At 43.0% G+C, this 27,017-nt stretch overlaps 1 protein-coding gene and 1 long non-coding RNA gene across 2 annotated transcripts in view; one reads left to right on the forward strand and one right to left on the reverse strand.

The window, feature by feature from the left end:
- LOC148352558 (uncharacterized) lies at positions 1–26,850 on the forward strand. Its single transcript, XR_015852669.1, has 5 exons — positions 1–334; positions 4,618–4,913; positions 17,280–17,390; positions 26,548–26,645; positions 26,708–26,850. It is a non-coding gene; the product is annotated as an uncharacterized LOC148352558 (long non-coding RNA).
- Positions 4,130–27,017, reverse strand: part of plcl1 (phospholipase C like 1) — a 113,401-nt gene continuing 90,513 nt past the window's right edge. The window contains exons 4-12 of the mRNA XM_088352749.1: positions 26,543–26,821; positions 22,272–22,663; positions 18,427–19,531; positions 18,160–18,336; positions 13,005–13,367; positions 11,319–11,522; positions 10,947–11,022; positions 9,490–9,599; positions 4,130–4,891 (exon numbers count right to left, since the gene is read on the reverse strand). Coding sequence (XP_088208875.1) covers positions 4,703–4,891; positions 9,490–9,599; positions 10,947–11,022; positions 11,319–11,522; positions 13,005–13,367; positions 18,160–18,336; positions 18,427–19,531; positions 22,272–22,663; positions 26,543–26,821 — 2,895 coding nt within the window. The 3' untranslated portion in view covers positions 4,130–4,702. The remainder of the gene's footprint in view (positions 4,892–9,489; positions 9,600–10,946; positions 11,023–11,318; positions 11,523–13,004; positions 13,368–18,159; positions 18,337–18,426; positions 19,532–22,271; positions 22,664–26,542; positions 26,822–27,017) is intronic.

Genomic DNA, 27,017 nt, shown 5'->3' on the forward strand with positions numbered 1-27,017 from the left:
ATGTCCGATAAGAAAGCTCACAACCCTCATCTATTTTCGTTTCTATTGATACTAATCGCTCCATGCTTTACAATCCAGTGTCGTACTGATTTACACCCTGCCGCGGTAAATGGAGTCATGTGAGCCAACGAGGACATTTTCTGACGAATGAGCTCTTCAATTACCCGCCCTCACCTTTCAATTTTTTACAGTAAATTGATACCCAACATCTTGCGCCCTGGTTGGATGCACGTTTTTTACAGTGCCTTGCAAAAGTATTGCAATGTGGGAGGAGCCAGAGTGCCTAGAAGAAAGCAGCACGGGGAGAACACGCAAACTCGATACAGAAAGGCTGGTATGTGGATTTCAAACCCAAAAAGTTCAATTTTGTTCTCATCTGACCAAACACCTTGTTCCGCATGTTATTTGTGTCTCTCAAGTGGCTTCATGGGATTTTTTAATGGTATCTTTAAGGGATTTCTTCTTGCCCCTCTTCCATGACAGGCAGAGTAAGACTAATAGTTGCCCTATGCACAGATTGTCCCACCTCAATCTGTATGCCTGCAGGTCCTCCAATATGACCATGAACCTCTTGGTTGCTGAACTGATTAGTTTTCTCTTTGTTTGGGCTGAAGGTTTAGAGCAGGGGTGTCAAACGCGTTTTAACTCAGGGGCCACACGATAGAACAAACATTCTGTCGGGGGCCAGACTAGTAGAATAAAGAGAGATAAAGAAATAAAAGAAAGAGGTAGGGAAAAGGAGAGAGGGTGGGACAAAGAAATAGAGGGAGAGAGCGTGAGAAACAAAAGAGATAAAAAGAGAAGTCGTGAGAGAGGGGGAAAGAAATCCAAAGAGAAATAGAAAGACCGAAGGAGAGAAAAGAGAAAAGAAAGCGCGAAGGGTAGGATGAGAGAAAGAGAAAAGGGAAAAAAGAAGTTAGAGCAAAATAAGTTAAAAAGACACAGAGAGAGAAAGAGACAAAGAGCAATAAAGGAAGAGAAAAAGAGAGACACAGAGAGTGACAGAGACAGAGAGTGGGAGAAAAGGGGTGGAAGAGAGAGACAGAGAGAGAGAGAGAGAGATAAATAAATACAAGTACAGTGTCTTTGTTCGAGGCACCTGGCTTTGGCAACATCAAGTTGACATACGTATTTCAACCTGCAGCTTGTTTTTCTCTTGCGCTTCTCTGAGTGCTGTCTCACAAGCCGGATTCAATCCCTTAGCGGGCCTGATCTGGCCCGCGGGGCGCCTGTTTGACACCTGTGCTTTAGAGGGACGGCAAAGACAATTGGGTGAGATGAGAGAACAGGGGGCCAATAGTTTTGCAACACCCACTTTTTCAGTTTTTTTGTTGTTGTAAATATAATATGAAATGAAATAATTGGGTTCACTTCACAGATGTGTCTCACATGTTGATGATTCTTAGAAAATATTTCACTTTTCTAGCTTTTAGTTTGAAGGCCAGAAATGTGGCAATATGACAAAAATAACATTCGCTAGGCACTGTACTTTAGTCTAGGAATATCTAGCATCTATAGCAGAAAATCCAATTGGACTAGGCTTCACATGAACATTTTCAAATCAATATTCTAATTATAATTTTTGTCTTCTCATCATATGAATATTTTTAATCATGGGTGTCCAAACTAAACCGTGGGGACCTTTTGCGGCCCGTGACAGATTATCAGCTCATTTCTCTTGAAAGAGGTGTTCTTTGCACATACTCAAGGTTCTTAGGTGCCCAAATTCAAGCACTTTTTAGCCTATTTTCCAATTTTTCCAGTACTATTAAAATTAAAAATCCGGTGAGAATCGTGTTATTTGCAGAGTCACAAATATATCTGCGATTTTGTGTGAATTTGTCAAGACATATAATTTCAAGATCTTGAGTAAATTCCTATTATATTTGTGGATCCGAACAAAACGTGTGTAAATATTTTTCAGACAAATCTCTTTCCATAAAAAATTTCAGTTGCAGGAAGGTCTTCCTAGAATTGACCACTAGAAAACGCTACCTTAATTTTTAGCAATCCCCATTATTAAAATCCATTGTAGTGCCTTGTTTGGGTGTAGCATGACCTGTCCTTTTGAGCGTGACCCATAGGGGGCGATGACGCCTTACAGGATGACACTCTAAATATTTTTCAGACAAATCTCTCTCCATAAAAATGTAAAATTTTCAGTTGCTGGAAGGTCTTCTTAGACTTTACCACTGGGAAACACTACTTTAATTTTTAGCATAGCCCATTATAAATATCCATTATTACACACATTTCCTAGTGCCTTGTTTGGGTGTAGCATGACCTGTCCTTTTGAGCACGACCCATAGGGGGCGATGACGCTTTATAGGACGACGCTGTAAATATTTTTCAGACAAATCTCTCTCCATAAAAATTTTCAGTTGCAGGAAGTTCTTAGAATAAACGCTACCTTAATTTCTAGCATTGCCCATAATAAATATCCATTATTACACACATTGTTTAGGATGTAGCATGCACCTGTCCTTTTGAGCCCGACCCATAGGGGGCGATGACACTTCGCCGGACAACGCCGTACAAATTAATTTCAGCTGCCGTTAATCAGGAGAATAGAAGAAATGCAATGGCAAAGCGAAGCCACCAGAGAGCAGTGTCGCTGTCATTTTTAGGCAGACTTGTGGCAACAATTTCAAGCATTTACAAACACTTCACCCACAATTTGAGCACTTTTCTGTCCTTAAACAACCCTGAGGGTAGCTATTTCGGTTTTGGTGTTGTCAAAATAAATAAATATATATATGAGGCCATCACAAAAAAAGCTTCGGGAATCTCTGTTTAAGTAACATTCCGAAAGCTCTTCATTTCATTACTGAAGCTAAATCATTTCTATAAAACATAAAAAAATAAGAAAAAAAATAAGAAGTTGCTTTATTGCCATCAGTCAGGGAGAAACATTTTGTTTTTCTTCTTTACTTAGCCAACCAAATATGGTTCTTTCTCTGATAATACAAAAATAAAATCACAAGTTGACCTGCAGTCTCTTTAAAGGACCTGTACGGAATTTGGAACCTCTTTTTTAACTTAGTTTTTTTTATAGACACTCTCAAATAAACTCCTTTTTTTATCTCTTGTGGTTTGAGTTGGCCTTTGGATTACTTGAGTTCCTCTTCTTACTTTCACCATTTGCAAGCTACACTAACAAATAGAAGCAAAAAGCCCCGGCGACGAGCACGACACCACTCGCCAACCAATTCCTCCTACCTAATGTGTTCCGCCCCGAACACCTTTGCTAAAAAAAAAAGAGATAAAAGCAGCTTCGTGTTACGCATTATTAAGCTCTTTGAACTCATTGTTAACACACACTTAATAGAGAAAATATTTAACTTTTTTAGGGACACCTCAAAGGATCCACCTCTTCGTTAATGTTCTTCGGAGAATTGTGCTGACTGAACTTTAAGGTTCTTCCGGAGAACGGCAGAAGAGTTCATTTTGTCACTGTCTAATGCAGGGACTCATTTAAGCTTCGGGGGGGCACATGGTAATAGACACATTCTCGCTGGGGCCGGACTAGTAGATTAAAGAGTAAGAGAGAGAGAGAGAGAAATATATATGTATATAGAAAGAGTGATAAAGATAGTGATGAAAAGAAAAAGAGAGTGAAAGATCGAGATGGATAAGAAGAAAATGGAGAGAGAGAAAGAGAGAGAGAGAGGAAAAGAATGAGAAAAAAGAAAGAGAGAGAAAAGAGAGATAGAAAGAGAACAAAAGAGAGACTGTAAAAAAGAGAAAGAAAAAATAAATAAAGCGGAAACATAGAAAAGAAATATATACAGAGAGAGAGAGAAAGAAAGAAAGAAAGAAAGGCAGAAGGAAAAAGAGTAAAATAAAGGAGGGAGATAAAAAGAAAGAAAGAGGGAGATAGAGAAAAACATATATAAAAAGAGTGATAAAGATAGTGATGAAAAGAGGAATAAAGAGGGTAAAAGATAGAGAGAAAGAGAGAGGAAAAGAAAGAGAAAAAAATAAAAAGAGATAGAGAAAACAAGAGAGAAAGAAAACAAAAGAGAGACTGTAAAAAAGAAAGGAGAAAGCTAAAAGAAATAAAGCGGAAACAAAGAAAATGAATATATATATATATATATATACTGTATATATAGAGAGCGAGAGAGAGAGAGAGAGAAAGAGTAATAAAAAGGAGGGAGATAAAAAAGATAGAGCAAGAGAGAGTAAATATAGACAAAAAGAAAAGAGGGAGCGAAAGAAAGAGACAAAGAAAAAAGAAATATATATAGAGAGAAAGAGATAAAGAAAGGCAGACAGAGAGAGAAAGAACGAGTGCTAAGAAAGAGAGATAAAGGAGACAAAAGAAAGGAATAGATTAAGAGAGAGAGGGAGATGGAGGGAAAGAGATTAAAAAAAGAGAAAAAGAAGGAATGAAAGAGCAAGAGAAAAGAAGAGAGAAAACGAGAAGCTGCAAGAAAGAGAATAAAGAGTGAAAGGGAGAAAATGAGACAGAGAGAAAGAGGAAGGAGAGAGGGAAAAAGCAGAGACAAAGAGATACACCTCCGACTGCTTTGCAAGCAGTGCCTTTCTTCGGCGACATCAAGTGGACCGATTTAAAACCGCAACTCTTTTTTTTTTCTCTCGTGCTTCTCTCAGCGTTTCTCAACCTCAGGATCGAAACCCTTACCGGGCCCGATCCGGTTTGCGGGCAACGCCTTTGACACCCCCTAAGGAAGCGGCATCAAAGGCGTCCGTTGCTGTGGGCGCTGCTCCGCCGACGGCTGAAATTGGTGTATTGCAGCTCGGCGGCGGCGGAGGAGGACGAATCGGAGGAGGGAGAAGTGAGTCCCGAGGCTTCGCAAGCCAGTGCCACTTGCCTCAGAGCATCCAGGGAATCCATCTTGGCACCACGGAGAAGGTCGCCCTGACCCTGAAACCAGAGAAGGGGGCGGGTGAGTGTTTGTACCTATGATCGCATTTTGACATTAAACCTGAGACCAGTTTTGGGACTAACTTACTACAAGCACGTAAACGTGTCACTGGTTTAAAAAGGGAGAAGGGTGTGGAGAAGTGGAGGTAAGATCGTGTAAAGTGGGATTAGGGTACTTCCCTAAAAAGTGTGTACCGTAAATTCCGGACTATAAGCTACTTTTTTCCCTAACTTTCAACCCTGCGGCTTATCAGTGATGCGGCCAATTGATGTCATTTTTCTAACGGCCGCCAGCGGCGCTCGAGTGTTGCTACCATGAACTGCCCTGTCAAAGCTATATAATTATTATTAAAGCTTTGAAAACTCTCTCGGTGTACCCTCTTTCTTTGTAAATATGTGTAACCCATGTATAATATGTATTTGCAACTGTATATTTTTGTAATGTATTTATTTGTATTTATTTTAGACACTTATTCTGATATGTTTTGCACGGGTGAACGAAAAATGAGGGGCGGAACAAACGCGGGGTGCCGCGTTGAAGTGGGGACCGCTAAAGGTGAGGGACAGACAAGAAAGGGTAAAAAGTTGGTTAGAGAAAAAGGAGTTGCGTCAGTAAATGTGTTCATCTTTTTTCCTTGGATTACTTTCAACAGGAACTGGACTCTGCAGGTCTGCATCAAACCTTAAGTACGGGTATCATTTTTCGTTCATTTTGCCGGCTGTGATTTTTAGACTGTGGACTTTAATGAAGGACATTTAGTTTCAATTGCGGGACTTGAAGTCGGGTTTGGGTTAATTTTGTGTTTGTGTTACATCTTTAAATGTGGGCGCATGCGGCTTTGTATACAGGTGCGGCTTGTGTATGTACAAAATCGGTTTTCCTCTTAAAATTTGGTGGGTACGGCTTATAATCAGGTGCGCTCTGTAGTCCGGAATTTACGGTATTTCTAAACCAGATGGTATCACCTTTCTGTTTCAAATATTGGTACGGCCCAAAGAGGCGTTTCTTTCTTTCTCTGTCTCTGTTCTGCCTAAATAAATGCAGTTTGGTGGGGGAAGGGCCCCCCAGAGTTAGGAGCGCGGCCAAGGAGACGGGCGTGAGTAAGTTCCGCCTCTCCTGGCCCCTCCCCCTCTCCAACTGCAGTTGTAACAAGTCGAATGCCTGGTGTAGCTTTTTTTAGCATTTGCAACTTGTAAATAGCTCTCCCACATGTAAGAGGTCAATTTGGACCCCACAGAAAATTTCAGCCCGACCCTACCCGAGTCGCATGTATACTGGACTGTCTCAGAAAATTAGAATATTGTGATAAAGTTCTTTATTTTGTGTAATGCAATTAAAAAAACAAAAATGTCATACATTCTGGTTTCATTACACATCAACTGAACTATTTCAAGCCTTTTATTATTTTAATATTGCTGAATTTGGCTTACAGCTTAAGAAAACTCAAAAATCCTATCTCAAAATATTAGAATATCATGAAAAAGTATACAAGTAGACTATTCAACTAATCACCTGAATCATCTAATTAACTCGAAACACCTTGCGAGGGTTTCCTGAGCCTTAAAAACACCCAGCTTGGTTCAGTAAACTAAATCACTGCTGATCTGACTGCTGTCCAGAGGACCATCATTGATACCCTCCATCAGGAGGGTAGGACACAAAAAGAAATTTCTCAAAGAGCAGGCTGTTCACAGAGTGCAGTTTCAAAGCATATCCACAAAAAGTCTGTTGGAAGGGAAAAATGTGGCCGGAAACGCTGCACAACCAAGAGAGATGACCGCAGCCTTAACAAAATTGTGAAGAAGAGCCGCTTCCAGAATTTGGGGGAGCTTCAAAGACAGTGGGCTGAAGCTGGAGTCCAGGTATCAAAAGCCACAGTTCACAGACGTGTCCGGGAAATGGGCTACAATAGCCGTATTCCCATGGTCAAGCCACTTCTGAACTCAAGACAATGGAAGAAGCGTCTGACTTGGGCTATGGAGAAGAAGCACTGGACAGTTGCAGAGTGGTCCAAAGTCCTCTTTTCAGACAAAAGCGAGTTTTGCATTTCATTTGGAAGTCAAGGCGCCAGAGTCTGGAGAAAGGCTGGAGAGGAGCAAAATCCAAGTTGCTTGAAATCCAGTGTGAAGTTCCCACAGTCAACAATGGTTTGGGGAGCCATGTCAGCTGCTGGTGTTGGTCCACTGTGTTTCATCAAGTCCAGAGTAAATGCAACTGTGTACCAAGAGATTTTAGAGCACTACATGCTTCCATCTTCTGAAAAGCTCTATGGAGATGAGGATTTCATTTTCCAGCATGATCTGGCACCTGCCCACAGTGCCAAAACCACCAGTAACTGGTGCACTGACCATGGCATCACTGTCCTTGATTGGCCTGCTAATTCCCCTGACCTGAACCCCATCGAGAATTTGTGGGGTATAGTTAAGAAGAAGATGAAAGACACCAGACCTACAAATGCAAATGAGCTGAAGGCCGCTATCGAAGCATCCTGGGCATCAATAACACCTCAGCAATGCCACAGGCTGATTGCCTCCATGCCACGCCGGATTGATGCAGTAATCCGTGCAAAAGGATTCCCAACCAAGTACTGAGTGCATCAATGGACATTTTCAAATGTTTGATTTAGTTTTGCTGTTATAAAATTATTTTTTTTACTTGGTCTGAGGAAGTATTCTAATATTTTGAGATAGGATTTTTGAGTTTTTTTCAGCTGTAAGCCAAAATCAGCAATATTCAAATAATAAAAGGCTTGAAATAGTTCAGTTGATGTGTAATGAATCCAGAATGTATGACATTTTTGTTTTTTTAATTGCATTACAGAAAATAAAGAACTTTATCACAATATTCTAATTTTCTGAGACAGTCCAGTATATACCCGAACCCGCCCAAACCCGACGGATTCACTTGATTTAATAAACAAACCTGAAAGAAGCCCGAGGGGCCAGTTATGGCCTGTGATCACATTTTCACTGGGCTGTCATCAGTGTTGGGCACGTAAATTTAAAAAGCAATGAGTAATAGTTACTACTTCTAAAAAGTCAACGAGTTAGTAACAGAGTTACTCTATAGTGAAAGGAACTAGTTACCAGGGAAAGTCTGGTTAGATTATTAAAATAGGTATTTTACTTCCGAGTGGGAATTGGATTATTTTTTTCACCGAATTACTAAATAACTTTCTGCCTAATATGCCAAAAGAAAGTGTTTTTTTATAAGAATATGATATCAAAAGTCACTGCTGATTACAAAAAGGCCAACTGTAAACAAGGCTGTGAAAAGGCAAAGCAACTGTTGTTTTTTTAAAGCATATGATATCAAAAGGAACCGCTGATTACAAAAAGCTAACTGGAAACGAAGGCTGTGAAAAGGCAAAGCAGCTGGTGTCTTTAAACAAAATATGATATCAAAGGGTACTGCTGATTACAAAAAGCTAACTGGAAACGAAGACTGTGAAATGGCAAAGCAACTGGAAGCTGTTTTAACGGCACAGTGGCGCTTTTTCACGAGACCTCGCGAGTCAAACGAAAATGCTACAAAGGCGAGCTACGAGGTTGCAACACTGATCACCAAGTAATCTTCAGCACGGGTTATGATGTTTTATGATTCGATCAAATCTATGAAATAATAATAATAATCATAGAGCCTGTATCCCATATCATACCAGTTAAAATTCACCTTCCACATTTTCTTAAGAGTGTTGAAGCTCATTTTGACAGTCACGTTTCTCCTAAATAATGGTTTCAAAACAAGGTGCAAGCAAAGTTCTTTCGGAAAAATGTCACAAAATACTGCAAATACCAATACCAACGTTGTCATGATTACTGATACGACCCACCTGAGTCTGCCCCGTTGGCGGCAACAACCTTGGACCCTGATTGGCTGTTGGACTCTTTTTAAACTCCCACCTTCCTGAAAACACCCGTCCGATCGTCTGCAAACCTACGCTAAAGTAAAATGAACGCAATTGGGTCCCGTCTCCGTTCCTGGTTTGTGACAAGCCTATTTACCTTGGGTGCAAATGGCATTGGGCGAAGAGGGTAGAAGAGGTGCACACGCTGTGTGTATATCTCCACCATTCTTACTGCTCACCCAATCAAATTGCTCTACTGGAGGTTTTGGGTGTTTACAGTTTGTTGTGTGGGTTTTTGTCATAAGGTGTCTCAACAGTGAACATAGATTGTTTCATGAGTCTTTTAGCGATGTACAACCAAAACAGGGTCTGTTGGTGTGACACCTTGACTAAAAAGTTGAGACTTTACCCTATATGTACGATATGTGGCCCGCAAGCCATAGGTTCCCAAACACTGCTGTAAATCACTGAATTTTTTTGTAAACATTGTAATGTATATGGTGGGCGGGGCTTAGCCTGGAGACTATTGCATTTTAATCACTGCGGGGACCTGGCTCAATCCGAGGACACCGGATGCTAACCTGCAGCTAGCCAGCCGCTCTCTAAATCGCTCATTGTACTTTTGGTGTCAGCAATCCAGGAGAAACTGAATTACTTTTTAAGTGAAGTACTTAGTAACTGTAAGTAAATAGTTTTTTCCGAACGCTGGCCGAATTGGAATTGTGTGTTTTGTGTGTATAACTACTGTACCTTGAGCACAGTTACGTTCCAAGTGAAACTTTCTACCGCTTTGCTCAGCTTGCATCCTTTCATTCCTTCCTTCTCCGCCAATCGAGACAGATCTTCGTGAAATTTCATGCCTGAAAAAAAAAAAAGACACGCGGTTTGGTTTTCCTGTTAGGTCTGGGGTCGTAAGCTGCTTTAAGCTGGTAGAAAATAAAGAGAGAGAGAGAGAGATGAACAAAGAGAGAGATAGAAAGAGAGTGAGAAAGACAGAGATAGAGGAAGAGAGAGAAATAGAAAATAGAGAGAGGAAGAAAGAGAAAAAAAGAGAGAGTGGTGGAGAGACCGAGAGAGGGAGATAAAAAGACAGAAAGGGAAAAAGAAAGAGAGAAAGAGAGAGGGAAAATAATAAATAGAGCAGATGGGAGGAAGAAAGAAAAAAATAGCAAAAAGGCAAGAGAGAGGGAGAAAGAAAAGAAAGGTACAGATAAAAAATGAGTAATAAAGAACAAGCAAGGGAAAGAGACAAAGAAAGAAAAATAGAGAAAGAGGGTAGAAAAGAAATAGAAAATAGAGATTGAGAGGAAGAAAGAAATAGAAAGGAGGTGATGTAGAGAGAGGGAGAAAGAAAAATACAGATTTAGAGAAAGCAAGAGGGAAAGAGAAGAAATGGGGAATAAAAAGAGAGATGGAGAGGGATAGGAAGAAATAAAGAGAGGGAGAGAGAAAGAAAGGGAGAAAGACAGAGATAAAGAAACAAAGATAGAAAAGGGAAAGAGAAAAAGCAAGAAAGAGAGAAAGAGGGGGGAAGAGAAAAAGCAAGAGAAAGAAAGACAGGAAACAGAAAGTAGTATACAGAGGGAGAGGAAGAAAGAAAAAAGAAATAGAGAATGATATAAAGAGAGAGAGGGGGAGGAACAGGAAAGGAAAGAAAGAAATAAAGCAAAAGAAAGAAAGACACAAAATAGAAAATGAATAGAGAGACAGAGACAGAGGAAGAAAGAAAAAATAAAAAGAGATGGATAAAAAGAGATAGAGAGAGGGGGGGGAATAGAGGAAGAAAGAGAGATAAAGCAAGAGAAATAGGAAAAGAGAGAGAAAGACAGGTGATAGAAAATAAATAAAGAGACAGATAGGGAGAGGAAGAAAGAAAAGATAAATAGAGAGAGAGGGGTGGGGGGAGAATGGCAGAGATAAAGCAAGACAGAGAAAAGGAGAGGGAGAGAGAAGAAATAGAAAATGAATAGAGACAGAGAGGGAGGAAGAAATAGAAAATAAAAAGAGCGGGAGAGAAAGAGAAAGCAGAAAACACCATCCCCACTGTCAAACATGGTGGTGGCAGCATCACTCTGTGGGGTTCCTTTTCTCTTGCATGGACTAGGAGAAAACAACTCCATCATAATTCAGTGTAGTGTCGTGTATCATATCATATTCTCTACCACATTTTTGACCACAATGATGAACTTCATGTCTTTCTTTCCTACCTTCTTTATGGACCAAGGCGATCCTTTCTTGGACGCCGTCAGCATTTTCAATCAGTTGCTTCTGTGCCGCAATCATCTGAAAGCAAATACGTATATCCCGCCGTTATTTTAACTACTATACTCTCTTTCCACCATTGATAGAGAGGGCACCAAGTATTAAGTACAAATAATCATTCAAAATAAATGCTTGGAATCTTTCGGATAATTTGCTGATTTAAATTGTGTGTATGTATGACGATTTAGCCCCTCCCCCTAAAAAAACCCGCATCGTATTATAAGCCGCAGTTTTGAAAATGCAGAAAACAAGTAGTGGCTTGTCGTCCGGATTTTACTGTGGTAATTTAAAAAGAGAGGAGACTTTTGAATCCTGACCGTGTCGTAGGCAGAGAGCAACTTGCGGGTGGGCTCAGACACGTTGACGAGGGTCTCCAGGAAAGGGTAGCCCTCCTTGAGGACCATGCTGGCCCCCATGTGGCCCTCGGGGCTCTGCAGTCTCGTGGCCAGGGTTTGGATGCATTGTTTGAGTTTGGCCACTGAGGGGAGCCCACACTGCTCTTTGAAACTGGCCATGGTGCCCTGAGAGCAACAGGGAAGGAATAAATGGAGTTTAAAGTGAAATCGCAGTCAGGATAAAACGGAAATTACAGTGCCTAGCGAAAGTATTGACCCCCTCGGCCCCCAGTAACAAATATTTTCTAAGACGGAGCAACATGTGAGATACAATCGTGAACAGGAAGCAAATGTATTCTACATTTTTCATTGTGTTAAGAAATAAAATATTGAAAAGTAGGTGTTGCAAAAATGGTGCCCCCTTTGAGATAATTCTATGTTCTACTTGCTTTTGCTGGAATCGCAGCCACAAGTCTTTTTGGGTATGTCATTATAGGTTTTGCACATCTTGAAACAGGAAATTTGGCCCATTCTTCCTTACAAAACAGCAGGTTTGATGGTGATCATGTTTGCACAGCCTGTTTTAGATCTTTCCACAAAAACTCATTTTAACTCGGGGGCCACATAATAGAACAAATATTCTCTCGGGGGCCGGGGAAGTAGATTAGAGAGAGAAAAAAGGGAGAAAGAAATAAGAGAAAGGGAGGGAGAGAGAAGTAGAGAGGGTAGGACAAAAAAAGAGAAAGAGAGAAAAGAGAGAAAGAGGGAGATAGAGAGAAACAAAAGAGATGAAATGAGAAATAGAGAAGGGGAAAAAAAGAGAAAGTACAAAATCTAAAGAGAAATACAAAAAGAGAAGGAGAAAGCAAGTGAGAGAGAGAGAAAAATGAAAAAGAGAGCAAAAGAAGGTGAAAAGGGGCTACAAAGTCCTGACCAGAGGATATTTAGACCCTTAACATAAAGATAAATCTACAACGGAATGGTTTAAAACTAACGATATAAAGGTGTTAGAATTTCCCAGCCAAAGTCTAGACCTTAATCCTTGCAGGGGGAGCTTTTACCAGACCCTAGTTCCAGCGGCCCCCAGGTAAATTGAGTTTGAGACCCTTGGTCTAAATCAACTATATTTTTGGGCTCAAATCAGAACATACAGTGCTAGGGAGAGGAAAATTGAACTTTTAAAGCTGGATGCAAAGAGTAACGTTTTTTTCGTAAAAGTAACCCTGAACTTCACACAGAAAACACCATCCCCACTGTCAAACATGGTGGTGGCAGCATCACCCTGTGGGGTTCCTTTTCTCTTGCATGGACTAGGAAGATCCAAATATAGGGCGATTCTGGCAAAATCTGCCCTGAAAGTTGGGCGCAGGTTGACCTTCGAACCGGACAACTACCCCAAACAGGAAGGGGTCTCGAACTTGATGCGGCCAAAGTCCGGACCTCGATCCTGTGGAGCATTTGTGGAAAGATCTGAAAAATACTCAATACTCTAAAAAATGCACAATCACCTTGATCTGTTTTGCGAGGAAGAATGGGCCAAAATTTTGGTTTAAAATACCCCAAAAGACATGTATATTAACTCAATATCTATGCCTGCTTTTCAATTTTTATGTTTTAGCATGGCACTTTTGCATGGCACCGTAACAATGCCACTTGGGTAAACCTTACCTGAGCCTCTTCCCTCAGGTCCATGACTTCTTTCAGGGGCGCTCCGGCCAGTTTGAAAATCTCGTCGACCGCCTTAATGCCCGTGTTCCTCAAAGTGACGTACTCTCGGCCTCGCCGGCCCACCCGTCTCACCGACAGACCCCTGCGGTAGGCCTTGCCGCCCCCTCGCCGGTTGGTGACGGCCACGTGGAGGAAAAGGCTGGCGTGCGGCAAGGGCTCCCCCATCAGACCCAGCAGGGGAACGTTGCGGTAGCCGGGTTGAAGGCACTCGAACGCCACGCTGAACTGCCCGATGAAATCGTCTCCGATGTAGTCGTCGTCCAGCACCACGAAACGGAGAAGGGCTAGCTCCGGCATGTTCACCTGCGGGATAGACCCATTGGTGTCATGATTGCCGATTAAGAGCACCTATGACTGCTTAATTGGCGCCAACAGCCCGGACATCTGTTTGGCTGATGAACTCCTTTTAAACCCCCGGCTTTCAAGAGATCCCTGTCAGATCGTTATGCGAACCGTTGCTCCCAGCTCGGCAAGCTCTCACGTTCAGACTCTGTTCCTGCCCTGTTTTTTCTTTGCCTGATCCTCGTTGCCAACCTGTTTCTGGACCTGACTCTGCCCCGTTCTGCCTTCCCGATATCCGGCCTGTTGCCCACCCTGTTTCCGAACATGACACCGCCCCTGCTCTCCCGTCCCGGGTAACGACTTGTATTTCCTGCCTATCTTCGACCATCCTCGCTCGACACGGAAGTGCCTCTTCCGCGTCTACTGCTACCTGCTACCCTTGCCCGCCAACTATGACACCTCTTGCCGACCTTGTTTACGAACTTGACACCACCCTTGCTCTCCCGTCCCGGGTAACGACTTGTATTTCCTGCCTATCTTCGACCATCCTCGCTCGACACGGAAGTGCCTCTTCCGCGTCTCCTGCTACCTGCTACCCTTGTCCGCCAACTATGACACCTGTTGCCAACCTTGTTTCCGAACTTGACACCGCCCTTGCTCTCCTGTCCCGGGTAACGACTTGTATTTCCTGCTTATCTTCGACCATCCTCGCTCGACACGGAAGTGCCTCTTCCGCGTCTCCTGCTACCTGCTACCCCTGTCCGCCAACTATAAGCCCTACTCTCCCTCTTTATTCATAAAAACTGAGCAAACGAGCGCTATTGGGTCCTGTGTCTGTTTCTGGTCCGTGACAATTGGTCACTGGAACTCAGTCATGTCCAAAATACAGCCTGCGGGCTGGTTGCGGCACGGAGGATGATTTAATTCGGCCTGTCATAAATTTGGGTATACAGTGTTTTCCGGGCTATAAATTGCAGGGTTTTTTAATGGTTTATTCGTAGGTTGCGACTTATACTCCAGTGCGACTTATGTGTGAAATTATTAAGACGTTATTATATCATTTCACATGTTATTTTCCACACCTTCATATTGTCACGGTTGCCATGGCGCCCAATTGGCCCCGCCTGTGTGGCGCCAGCTGCAGCTTGTTGACAGGTTGGCTCCCTGTCGGTATTTAAGCTCTGTCATGTCAGTCCCCTGTTGTCGGTCCGTCTGCGAATCTCCGTTTTTACAAGGCAAGCCCTTTTTCGCCTGTCCTGTGTTTTTGCTCCTGTTTTTCTCCCGCTATGATCTGTTTGATCTCGACCACGTCTGCTCTCCCGCCCCGAATAACGATCCGTTTTTTTATCTCGACCATGTCTACTCTCCTCTCCTGGCTTTCGACTTGTTTCAGATCCCGACCACGTTTTTTGCTCTTCTATCCCGGCGACTGACCCATTCTTTCCGTTCCCGACACCGCAATCCCTCGCCACGGAAGTCCCACTTCCACGTTCAGAGCGACCTGCTTCCCGCATCCAGCAATCCCCGGATCGTGGGCGCAACCCTTTCCCTTTCTTCTAATAAAACTTGTGAGAAACGTTACGCGAGTGGGTCCTGTTTCCGTTCTGGTCTTGACACATATAAGATTATATATAAAATTATAGATACCGGATTCAATCCCTTAGCGGGCCTGATCTGGCCCACGGGCCGCCTGTTAGACCCCCTTGGCTTAGAGCAATAACTTCCAAAACGCTGCCGGTATACTGCCTATTTATTATCTTTGGGTATCTTTGGAAATTTAATATTGAAACCCCTCGTTGAGGGCGACGGCCTGTGCTTTTTTTATAGCGTGTAATTAAAGTGAATGACATTTCTTGACAGAAAATTCGGTTTGAGAGACTCCGTTTGATTGCACGGAGAATACTCGATTAAGATTAAAAAATGTTTTTTTTAAAAATAAAAAATAAACTTCTTTAGCCCTGATTCGGTTCCTGTTAAAGAATGGTTGTTCACAACTTGCATGTCATTGGATGCAGGATCCAGGCCCGCGAGACGACGCTAAGAGAAGCGCAAGAGAAAAACGAGCCGCAGGTTGAAATATGTCCACTTGATGTTGCCAAAGGTGCTCTCACAAAGATGCTGTACTTGTATCTCTCTCTCTCTCTCTTCTTTTTTTCTATCACTCTCTCTTTCACTCTCTCTGTCTCTCGTTTTGTCTTTCTTTGTTCCTCTTTGTCTCTTTCTCTTTGTGTCTTTTTACCTTCTTTTGCTCTCTCTCCCTTTTTTCCTTTTCTCTCACTTTTCTCTCTTATCTCTCTCTCTTGCTTTCCCTCCTTCTCTTTTCTCCGCTTCTATCTATTTCTCTTTGGATTTCTTTCTCTCTTTCTTTCCCCCTCTCTCACTGTTTCTCTTTTTATCTCTTTTGTTTCTCACTCTCTCTCTTTATCTCTCTCTCCCTTTCTCTTTCTTTGTCCAACCCTCTTTACTTTTCTCTCCCCCTCTTTTTCCTATTTCTTTCTCAGTTTTTTTCTTTCTCTCTATTGTACTAGTCTGGCCCCCGAGAGAATGTTTGTTCAATCAAAATTTCCATTATACAATGGTACCTCCACTTACGAATGTCTCTACATACGAAAGTTGTGATTAAGGGCGTCACAAATAACCATGACATGACTTAACTTCAGGTTTTTGAGTTTTTCCCTTTCCTTCATGTAGGTTTTAGATCAGGGGATGGTGTCATAATAGTCTGTAATTTTCAATAATCTGGTCTGTGCAGCTCTTTGAGACTCTTTGTGATTAAGGGCGTCACAAATAAACAGGACTTGACTTGGATTACCTCATGTGAAGTCCCTTCTCAAGGTTTCTTCATATTCTCATGTTGAGGTTTTTGAGTTTTTCCTTATCCTCTTGTAGGTTTTAGATCAGGGGATGGTGTCATAACAGTCTGTGATTTCCAATAATCTGTGGTCCGTGCAGCTCTTTGAGACTCCTTGTGTCACGGTTGCAATGGCGCCCAGTTGGTCCCAGCCGGGTGGCGCCGGGTTCTGTCGCGGTTGCCACGGCACCCAATTGGCCCTGCCCATGGATACCGGCTGAGACGCGTTGACTGATTGCTCCTTGGGAGTACTCAAACGCGGTCCTTTGAGCCATTAGCTGTCTGAGCATCTGTGATACTTCTGCAAGACTCCTGTGTTTGATCCTGTTTTATTTTTGGCCTGATTTGTTTGATTTTTACCACGCTTTTGTTTGGATTTCAATCCACTTCTGCGACCATCGATCCCCGGATTGAGTGTGTGCGCACTCCTCCTTTCCCTAATAAATTGTGAGTATGTTACGCTATTGGGTTCTCAATCCTGTTTCCTGCCCTGGTACGTGACACCTTGTGATTAAGGGCGTCACAAATACAATTGTCCTGACTTTATTATTTGTGTTTTACAGCATGTGCCTCTCATTTTATGTGTATTGTGCGGTATTCTCATTTTAACATGTTTTTGTTACATGTTCTGATGCTTTTTTTCTGATTTATCTAAAAAATATACTGTACTTTTGCAGTGGCTTGGAACGGATTAGCGCATTTCCATACAAAATGTGTCTCGGCTTACAAAGTTTTCAGGTTACGAAGCTTCTCCCAGAACGAATGTAATTCGGAGGTAGAAGTACCACTGCATATAGGGTTTTATCACCTTTAATGGGGGGCAGAACCTCTCATGAAAATACCCCCAAGGTGATCTGAAATGCAATTATTGTTTTATTACAGATTACTAATTTTATAATGAATTAGAGCACAGCAAGAAATTGGTTCCACAAAAAGGGAAATCGTGGTTCTGAGACCAGCAGACCCGCTTATCTGGTGCATATAATTGGTTTAGAAAATGGATGGACATATTGATGGGTAGCTGAATGGATAGGTTGACTGCGCTTGATTGATTCTAAAAAAAAATTAAATTGTGCTTTCAGCTCAGCGGTTCAAAAGGAAGGTGCGAGAGGGAAAGTAATGGTACGGTGGAATCGCTGGAAAACGCTCAAGAAAGCCATCTGCAATTGTGTTCCTGAAAAGAAAAACTGGAGGTAACTATGGCAACGCTTAAATTATGGCTAAGCGTGATGGAGGGTAATTTTCTCAAAAGAGCAACGCCTGTCATGTCCTGCACGGTTGTCATGGCGCCCAGCTGGCCCCGCCCCTTGACACTGGCTGACCTGCATTTCCTGATTACTCCTATGGGTACTTAAACGCGCCTTTTGGAACTGCCAAGGGTTAAAAACCTGTTCATGCCTGTTTGATACCTGTTTATTCTTGTTTTGCTTGTTGCACTTCGGTGTAACATTCTGAGAGATTTCTGCAAGTTGAAATGAAATGAATTGATCTGCATTTGTATAGCGCTTTTAAAGTCAATGACTTCCCAAAGCGCTTTACATTGTGCTTCACATTTCCCAATAGCGGCCTTGCAGCCATGTAAGGCGCTAACCTGCTTATTGGGGGTATTAGGGGTCCAGTGTCTTACCCAAGGACACTTCGACATGTAACACAGACAAGCCGGGATTCGAACTGGGATCCCTTAATCCTAAAACGATCGCTCTACCTCCTGAGCTACTGCCGCCCCAAAGTTCTGTTTAATCCTGTTGAATGCCTAGTCTGTAAATCTGACTACGCAAATGAGTTCCAACTTCCTGCTTCCTGACCCGCTTCGTGACAACGCCAGGACGTACAGTAAGATACAAGGCTGTAAGGCTATTGGACTCAGACCCTGCCCATGGCACTCCACACCCAAAAAGTTGCTGAACCCTGGTGTATAGATATAGATACCAAACATCAAGTTTTATGGCAATTGAGTCTTACCTGGAATTCAAACGTCTCGTCAAAGAGAGGGTCATCCTGGTTCTGCAAAGCGGTGCGTGTACGCTGTTCCGCGCAATCGGCGGGTACTCCGTGGAGTTCCAGGACTACATATGGGTCTATGACCTCTCCTTTGGCACTGGATCCCTGAGGTTTAGGTAGGTTGTGTGCACTGATCACCTGTAAAGTGGAACACGTCAACCCAGTCAGCTGAAGTTGGGTATTTGAATGGGTTGAATGGTTTTCAAGCGTATGATAATGGAAAAGAACCTTTATGCGAAGTGTTTGAGGCGGTACACCAGGCACGCAGCCATGAGTATGGGCGCTGAAATACGATACTTCATCCCTCATGACAGCCGGTCGCAGAACGAAGCCGCATCCTCCGTTCTGAGAGAACCGGCCTCTGTGAAGATCCAGCATGGCCCCTGGGGTCTGCTGGTTTAAGGCCACGAGCTGCACGCCCCCTTTCCAATATCCCTGCGGGTTGGGGTTACTGGAGTCCAGGCGCACCGAGCTGGGACGCACCCTGGTCAAAGTGCGCTTGGTGAACATGACGAGGTCTTCCGGGGTTTCTGTAGTCAGACGCCCGGCCTCCCCCTCGCCCAGGGAGCACAGCGTCCAGTAGGAGGGCTCGTTCACCAAGAGAGTGCTGGGAGAGCCGGGGCTGTTGGGAGGCGATTGCTGTTTGCGAACAGCGCGATTGGTGTAAAAGTGGCGGCTGTCTGTCCGGGCAATGGCCACCAAGTCCGAGAGTTCTTTATGTAGCCGGAGCTTCCTCGGTTGTGAGGGCGGAGGCACTACCAGGACCACACCCAGATCCTCCTCACCCGGAATGGTCATCCGCCGCCCAGCCAGAGGCCCCCCTCCGCCAACTTCTTCCTCCTCCTCGGATACTTCCCCGTCGGATCCTTCGTGATGTGGAGGGAGCTTCTTGCCCACAATCAGGACACGCCCCTTCAACTGCTCAGGGGAGGGTAAGGTGGTGGCCCGACCACCCAGGCTGACGGGCAGGGACTCCGGAGTGTAAAGGCGAGAGCCGAGTACTTTTTTGAGGTGTTTTGCCATCGTACGCTGCTGCGTAGGCGAGCAGCGTTGGCACAAGTACAACAGGAGCGGGTAGGGAGAGGTCAGGAAGGCGTATTTATTGACCACCTCCAAGGCAGAGCGGATGGTGATGGGGGTGTGCTGCGGGTAATGCGGATGGTGGCCAGAGATGTCTGGGCCGTGGTCCACCCCGAGTAGAGGCTCCCCTTCTGGACCGTCTGTCACTCCAAGTTCCAGGCAGCGGCAGCCAAATTGAAGAGCTTTGATCAGCCCGCCGAGGTCTGCTCTGCCGTGGACCTGATCATCCAGGAGGTAGGACCGATATGAGGTGCTGAGGAATGAAATGGCAGAATTACTGAAGAACTGTTAGACTGGAATACTTGCTATTGGAAAATTTGAAATCACAATATTTCTTTTTGGCTGTTTTTTTAAATACCAGTTCATGGGATCAAATCCAGCTACCAGCCTTCCTATGTGGAATTTGCATGTTCTCCCTGTGCCTGCGTGGGTTTTCTCCGGGCACTACGGTTTCCTCCCACATTCCAAAAACATGCATATCAGGTTAAGTGGCTGGTCCAAATTGTCCCGAGGTGTGAATCAGTGAGTGAATTGTATGTCTCTGTCTGCCCTGCGACGAGGTGGCTACCAGTTCAGGGTGTCCCCTGCCCACTGCCTGAAGATGGCTGAGATAGGCTCCAGCACCCCTGCGACCCTACTGAGGATAAGCGGTAAAAATGGGGAGAACATGCAAACTCAGCACAGGGAAGCTGTGGTAGCTGAAATCTAACCCTGGACTTTTGCATAGTGGGGCTTTATGCTAACCACAAAGCTGGCGTGCCGTTTAAGTGATTTATGTTTGGAACACCAGCCTGGTGGCCTTGGGGGTAGGGTGCCCGCTCAGAGACTGGGAGGTTGCTGGTTCAAGCCTCGGATGAGTCATACCTAAGACTTACAACAATTGGTACTCATTGCCTCCGTGCTTGGCGCTCTGCATTGGGGGTTGGAATTGGGGGGTTTGGTCACCTAATGACTCCCAACACATCAGTTGGGTTGACCGAGGGGGCTGGGAATCCCCTCCTCTGTATCAATCTCCCAGAAAAGGTCAGGATTGTGTTCTTGACTCTAGCCACCTCCCACAAGGGTGATATGGCTCCGGTATATATAATATATATGTACAGTGTTCTCTTTTGCCCGCGACCCTGCGTCCTAGACGCATCATTTTTGCTGGGGACGCATAGTGTCAAGTCAACGACACCAAATTGTCATTACTACCCGATTACTTTTTTTTTTAACAAAGATTTACCGCACTCCAAACTTTTCGTCAGGCAGATCCGTTATTGTTGTTTTGGTCTCGCGCCGATCTCGGCAAACGAGATCTCGTTGCTTCGAGATGACGTCATTGTTTTGGTGGTTGTCGAGTGAAAGAGAAGTATGCCTCCGTAAAAACAGTTGGTATTAGGTGCAAATCAACAAAAAATTGGTCATTTCTTCAGTGTCGGTAATAAGTCAAAACATAATACATAAAGTGGTAACAACGGCAATAATTCCGGCACGAAAAAACGGCGGATAATTTCTTTAGAAGACCGCGAAGGCAAGGAAAACACGTGTTTTGAAGCGAACGATTCGACGAAAGATAAACAAAAGAAAAGGACTTTTCTGCCCAAATGGACTCAATTTTATTCCTGGTTACGCTATGAGGAGGAGATAATGGAGGCTACATGTTCTGTGATGCGTGCACCCAGCGTGACAAAAAAACTGGATTGCATAAATCGTTTTGCAATACAAACTTTCAGAAAAGCACATTGGATCGGCATAACGACAATGAAAACCACAAATTAGCTATGGAAATTCCGTTGCTGCAATTGGACCTTGAGAAGGCATTACAACTGTGGCGGGACAGCAAACCACGAAGAATATATGAACTGAAAAATCTGAAGTGATTAAAACTGCATGAATATATAGACTAATATTTCAGCAATATTATTTTGTATAATGTACAATATTTTTGTGAACTGAAAAAAGAAGTGATAACTGCTTTGAATTACCAATTAACTGTGATGATTAAAACTGAATGAATATATAGATTTATTCATTTATTTATATATTTGTCGCCGATTTACCATTTCAACCTCAATACAGTAATCCCTCGTTTTTTTGCGGTTAATGGGACCAAGACCACCCGCGAAAACTGAAAATCTGCGAAGTAGCGGCGCCCCTTCAAAAATGCTTCAAAAATCGTATACGGGTATGCAGTATATCTCCCTGTATACAGTACACCACATAGAATACGGGTAGAGAGAGAGAGAGAGTGAAATTCATGTTATAACAAAAAAAAACCTGTAATATATGTTGTATGTACAAGGAATAGGACTGCGGCGAAACTACTACGAACCATTCAGTATGATTGTATTAACCGCTCTCAACCACATGCAGCCATCACAGTTTATTACGCTACCGGTTACATATTGAAAATCAAAACAGTGAAAATGTGATATTTGATGAGTGTTTGTGAAGCGTTTTGGGAAACAACAGTTAAAAAAATGGTCTGTGTTCATTTTAATGAAAATGAAAGAGCTACCTTCTGACAATAACAACATACTTTAGCTAGCGGCATCGAACGGCTTTTACAACAAATACACAAAACCACTTACAATTAGCCGTGTTTAGGTAGTACAAACAACCGCTCGCTTTTGGTATAATAAAGTCAAACTTGAGATGAAATGTGACAGAAGAGAATATACTTACGTCGCGTCGCATTGTGTCAGGGCCTCCCCCTCCCCTTCACAATAAGAGTGTCCACACCGTGTCCTCAGTTGACATAAGCTCTCGCTCAATGGCGTCAAGTCAATAAATGCTTTTAATGAGAAGCTATGGTATATTTTTTAGACCCGCGAAGCTCTGAATCCGCAAAAGTGGAACCGCGAACTAGAGAGGTTCCACTGTAACACTAAATTTTGGGGACCCATAAATCTCTGTTGGCACCCATAGATTTTTGAGCATGCGAGTCCCTGGGACCCCTCACTTTTCAAAGGTAAAATAAACACTGTATATATAATGATTAATTGGGGTACCTAATGTAGTAGTGCGAAAGGGGCAAGTTCATGTCCTGGCACACCCCCTCGTGCTCCGGGTCTAGGAGCTGGCACTCAGAAGACTGCAGGTAGCGGGCGAAGCCGTCTAGCCCCAGCAGTCCCTTCTCCTTGCCCTGTGCCGAGGGTTCGTAGCGCCTCAGGAGCTCCAGACAACCCTCGGCCGTAGCCAGGGACAACCCCTGTTCCGTCTCCAAGAAGAGGCGCAGGTCCTGAGGGTCCAGACACTCGCGGTCCTTGGCCAGCTGCACCATCAGGAAGTAGACGTCCGGCCGCGTGCACAGCTCACAGAAAGCTTCTTGGAACTCCTCGCGCGTGACGTGGGAGGTCAGTTTCTCCTTGCTGCGCTGGATCTCCTTGAAGCGCAGACGGACCTAAGGGGAAGAGATCCAAGGGCAGTGAGACAAATGCGAAGAAACGTTTCAAAAAGTTTAGCTTCATCTGTTTCCTGGAGTCGGTCGATTCGGTTAAACTTTAGTGATTTGGTCTCGACGAGGAAATGGAGAATGACCCAGATACATGCCGCCGACGTAATAGTGTCTCTATTACTCATCCTTTGTCCTAACCACGCTCGCTCCTTAATCTTCTTTCTTTTTAACATTCCTTCTCATTGCCAGCTACTTGGAGGGGGACACAATGAAGTCTGCCTTTCTGATATTAAAGCAGTGGTTCTCAACTGGTCTGACCCACTATTCCACGCTAATAGATAGATAGATGTCTAGATAGATAGATAGATGTCTAGATAGAGGTCTAGATCAATGTCTAGATAGATAGATGGATGTCTAGATAGATAGATAGATAGATAGATAGATAGATAGATAGATAGATAGATGTCTAGATAGAGGTCTAGATCGATGTCTAGATAGATGTCTAGATAGATGTCTAGATAGATAGATGTCTAGATAGAAAGATAGATGTCTAGATAGAAAGATAGATGTCTAGACAGATGTCTAGATAGATGTCTAGATAGATGTCTAGAAAGGTAGATGTCTAGATAGATAGAAGCCTAGATAGGTGTCTGGATAGATGTCTAGATAGATATCTAGATAGCTGTCTAGATGGATAGATAGATGTCTAGATAGATCTTTAGATAGATAGATAGATATCTAGATAGATAGATAGATGAATGTCTAGATAGATGTCTAGATAGATAGATAGATGTCTGCATAGATGTTTAGATAGATGTCTGGGTAGATAGATAGATGTCTAGATAGATAGATGTCTAGATAGATAGATGTCTAGATAGATGTCTAGATAGATGGATAGATGTCTAGATAGATGTCTGGATAGACGTCTAGATAGATAGATGTCTAGATAGATAGATAGATGTCTAGATAGATAGATAGATGTCTAGATAGAGGTCTAGATCGATGTCTAGATAGATAGATAGATAGATGTCTAGATAGATCGATGTCTAGATAGAAAGATGTCTAGACAGATGTCTAGATAGATGTCTAGATAGATAGATAGATGTCTAGATAGATGTCTAGTTAGATAGATGTCTAGATTGATAGATAGATGTCTAGATAGATAGATAGATGTCTAGATAGATAGATAGATGGATGTCTAGATAGATAGATAGATGTCTGGGTAGATATATAGATGTCTAGATAGATGGATAGATGTTTAGATAGATAGATAGATAGATAGATGTCTAGATAGATAGATGTCTAGATAGATAAATGTATAAATTTAGTTTATTTTGTCTTTTATTAGCATATTTGGTATTGGAGTAATGCAAAAGTAATTGAAAGTAATCAAGTTAAAGTAACCTTGCCCAACCCTGGTTATTACTGTTATTACCGGATTGTTGTTATTAGAATTTAAGGCAACAAAAAAAACATCAGAGAGCCACAAAAGTTATGTTCATCGCACAACAAAGCGTCTGCGTATGAAAATCCTGAACACATTTCTTCATTTGGATACCAACAAAACACTTACCCTTTATTGACATTTGCATTATGCATGGATCCGAGAAAAATTCACACATTGTCAAGACATCACAAGATCTGTTAATTAAACAGTACGCGTATAAAAAAAAACAATGGCCGCTGCCTTTTATAAATACCTTGTGAAGTTGTGAAATTGTATAACAGTTTCACCCCAAGGGAAAAAAAAGCGATGTTACATGAAATATCGGAATATTCTACATAACTCCCCTACCCGGGGGTCGGCAACAGGCATCTCTATAGTTCCATGTGGCTCTTTGCCGCTCCCTAGTGGCGCCTTTTCAAAAATGTTTCATGATTGAATGGAGACGAAACTGAATCCAGAGCAGAAATTGATTCACTTTCCACCTGGTGTCATGAGAGTAATCTGTTATTGAATGTAGGTAAAACTAAAGAGATGATAATAGATTTCCGTACTAAGCCTCCCCCGCATGTGCCACTGTCATTTAATGGTAGTGAAGTGGAACTGGTCCATTCATTCAAGTTTCTGGGTACTTACTTGTCAGCTGACCTCACATGGACTGTCAATGCTATTGATATTCTAAAGTCAGCCAGACAAAGGCTCTACTTCCTTCGTTAACTCAAATCATTCGGAGTCCGTCAATCCATTCTAGTCGATTTTTATCGTGCTATCATTGAAGCCGTTTTAACTAGGTCAATCACAGTTTGGTTTGCTCGCGTCAATCAGAAAGAATTGTCAAAGATGGAATCAGTAGTGAGGACGGCAGAGGGAATAATAGGTACTGGCCTCCCGTCCCTATCTACATCGATCGAACTAGTAAACGGTAAATTTAAAATTATAGACGATCCCAGTCACCCTGCTCGCAGGTACCTTGATGACCTGCCGTCAGGTCGCCGTCTTCGCTCCATTGCGAGCAAGACTTCACGTCTTAAAGAGAGTTTTTACCCTTCCGCTATCCGTATGTTCAACGGGAATTGATTTAGGTTATTATGTATAATATTATTATGCCAGCGGCGTTCCTCCGACTTATTCTACTCTAGTCTTGTTATTTACATATTCTTTCTTTTTAAACTATTCTATATAATTACCTTGTATTATACACTACAATATTTTTTTACTCTATTCTTTTTATTCTTTTTAATATATTATTTTATCATTATTGAGTGTTCGCGTGTCAAATGAATTCTTGTATATATCATGTTTATGGTTTATACTGGCTGAATAAAATAAATACAATACAATACCAAAAAAAATGATATGGTTTCTGAGGGAAAACTTGACACAATCATTCTTAACGTTTTCCCATGATGACAGATTTGACTGTAATAAAATAATAACTATAGATATCAAATATAAAAATAGAGAACACAAAACTGCAGTGAATTAAATGGAAATTAAAGGGGCTTCTCCTTTCAAAATAAGAAAGCAATTTAGACAGATGCTGGCTAGCTGCACGCTAGCATCGGGTATCCTCCGATTGAGCCAGGTATCCGTCATGATACACGCTTGGCAGGTGGTTTGTCATGAAGCTGAAACAGGAGGCCTGACCAGCAGCTTACTCTGCCAACATCGCTTCAGTCCCTTCTCCGGACCGATAACAATCCATGGAGCACCCTCCGGTGATCATTATTTCTTTGCTCTCTTCTGGCTTTACTGGGAGTCCGGTTTAATGGATGAATTGCTTTTCAATGTAACAAAACGATAAAATACTTGCTGTAGCCGTGCTTTTAAGTTTGTTTTTGGTTGGAGACACTGAGTCTGTGGCCTGTGCAGCCCTTCGAGACTCTTTGTGATTAAGGGCGTCACATATAAACATGACTTGACTGAGGTTTTGAGTTTTTCCTTGCCCTCATGTCGGTTTTAGATCAGGGGATGGTGTCATAATAGTCTGTAGTCTTTGATAGTCTGTGCAGCCCTTTGAGACTCTTTGTGATCAAGGGCGTCACAAATAAACATGACTTGACTTGAGGTTTTTGAGATTTTCCTTGCCCTCATGTAGGTTTTAGATCAGGGGATGGTGTCATAATAGTCTGTAGTCTTTGATAGTCTGTGCAGCCCTTTGAGACTCTTTGTGATCAAGGGCGTCACAAATAAACATGACTTGACTTGAGGTTTTTGAGATTTTCCTTGCCCTCATGTAGGTTTTAGATCAGGGGATGGTGTCATAATAGTCTGTAGTCTTTGATAGTCTGTGCAGCCCTTTGAGACTCTTTGTGATCAAGGGCGTCACAAATAAACATGACTTGACTAGAAGTTCTTCTTGGAGGGCAAAACTTTCGCAAGACACTATAACTGCATTCCTTCCCCATGTTCTTACCTCCAATCAAATACTCTCTACGTACCTTAGCCTCCTTGATGCCGGGACAAAGTCTAACGATGGTGGAGACCGCCACGTCCTCAGTCACGATGCCGTAGCCGTCCTCGTCCACTCGGGAAAACTCGTCGGTAAGCCATTGGTTCCGCATCTTGCTGCCGAGACTTCCCTCCATCATTCCTCCTTCTCCTAGACCGCCTCCTCCTCCGAGACCCCCGCCCACCACCGAGGGGTGCGCCAACAGGTACCGGAGGCCCGTCACCCAAATATTGGCCACATCCGCAGAGAGTGCTACCAAATCTAAAGACTAGAGGGAGGAAAGACAACAATTAACACAATGAGCAAGGTTGGTACACCTTTTTCGAATTCAAGCACGGGTGTCAAACGGGTGGCCCGCGGGCCAGATCAGGCCCACTAAGGGATTGAATCCGGCCCGCGAGAAAACACTCAGAGAAGCGCAGGAGGAAAACAAGCAGCAGGTGGAAATATGTCAACTTGATGTT

The sequence above is a fragment of the Urocampus carinirostris genome, chromosome 14 (genome assembly GCF_059441175.1).
Source record: "Urocampus carinirostris isolate Australia breed hairy pipefish chromosome 14, RoL_Ucar_1.0, whole genome shotgun sequence".
Taxonomy (NCBI): domain Eukaryota; kingdom Metazoa; phylum Chordata; class Actinopteri; order Syngnathiformes; family Syngnathidae; genus Urocampus; species Urocampus carinirostris.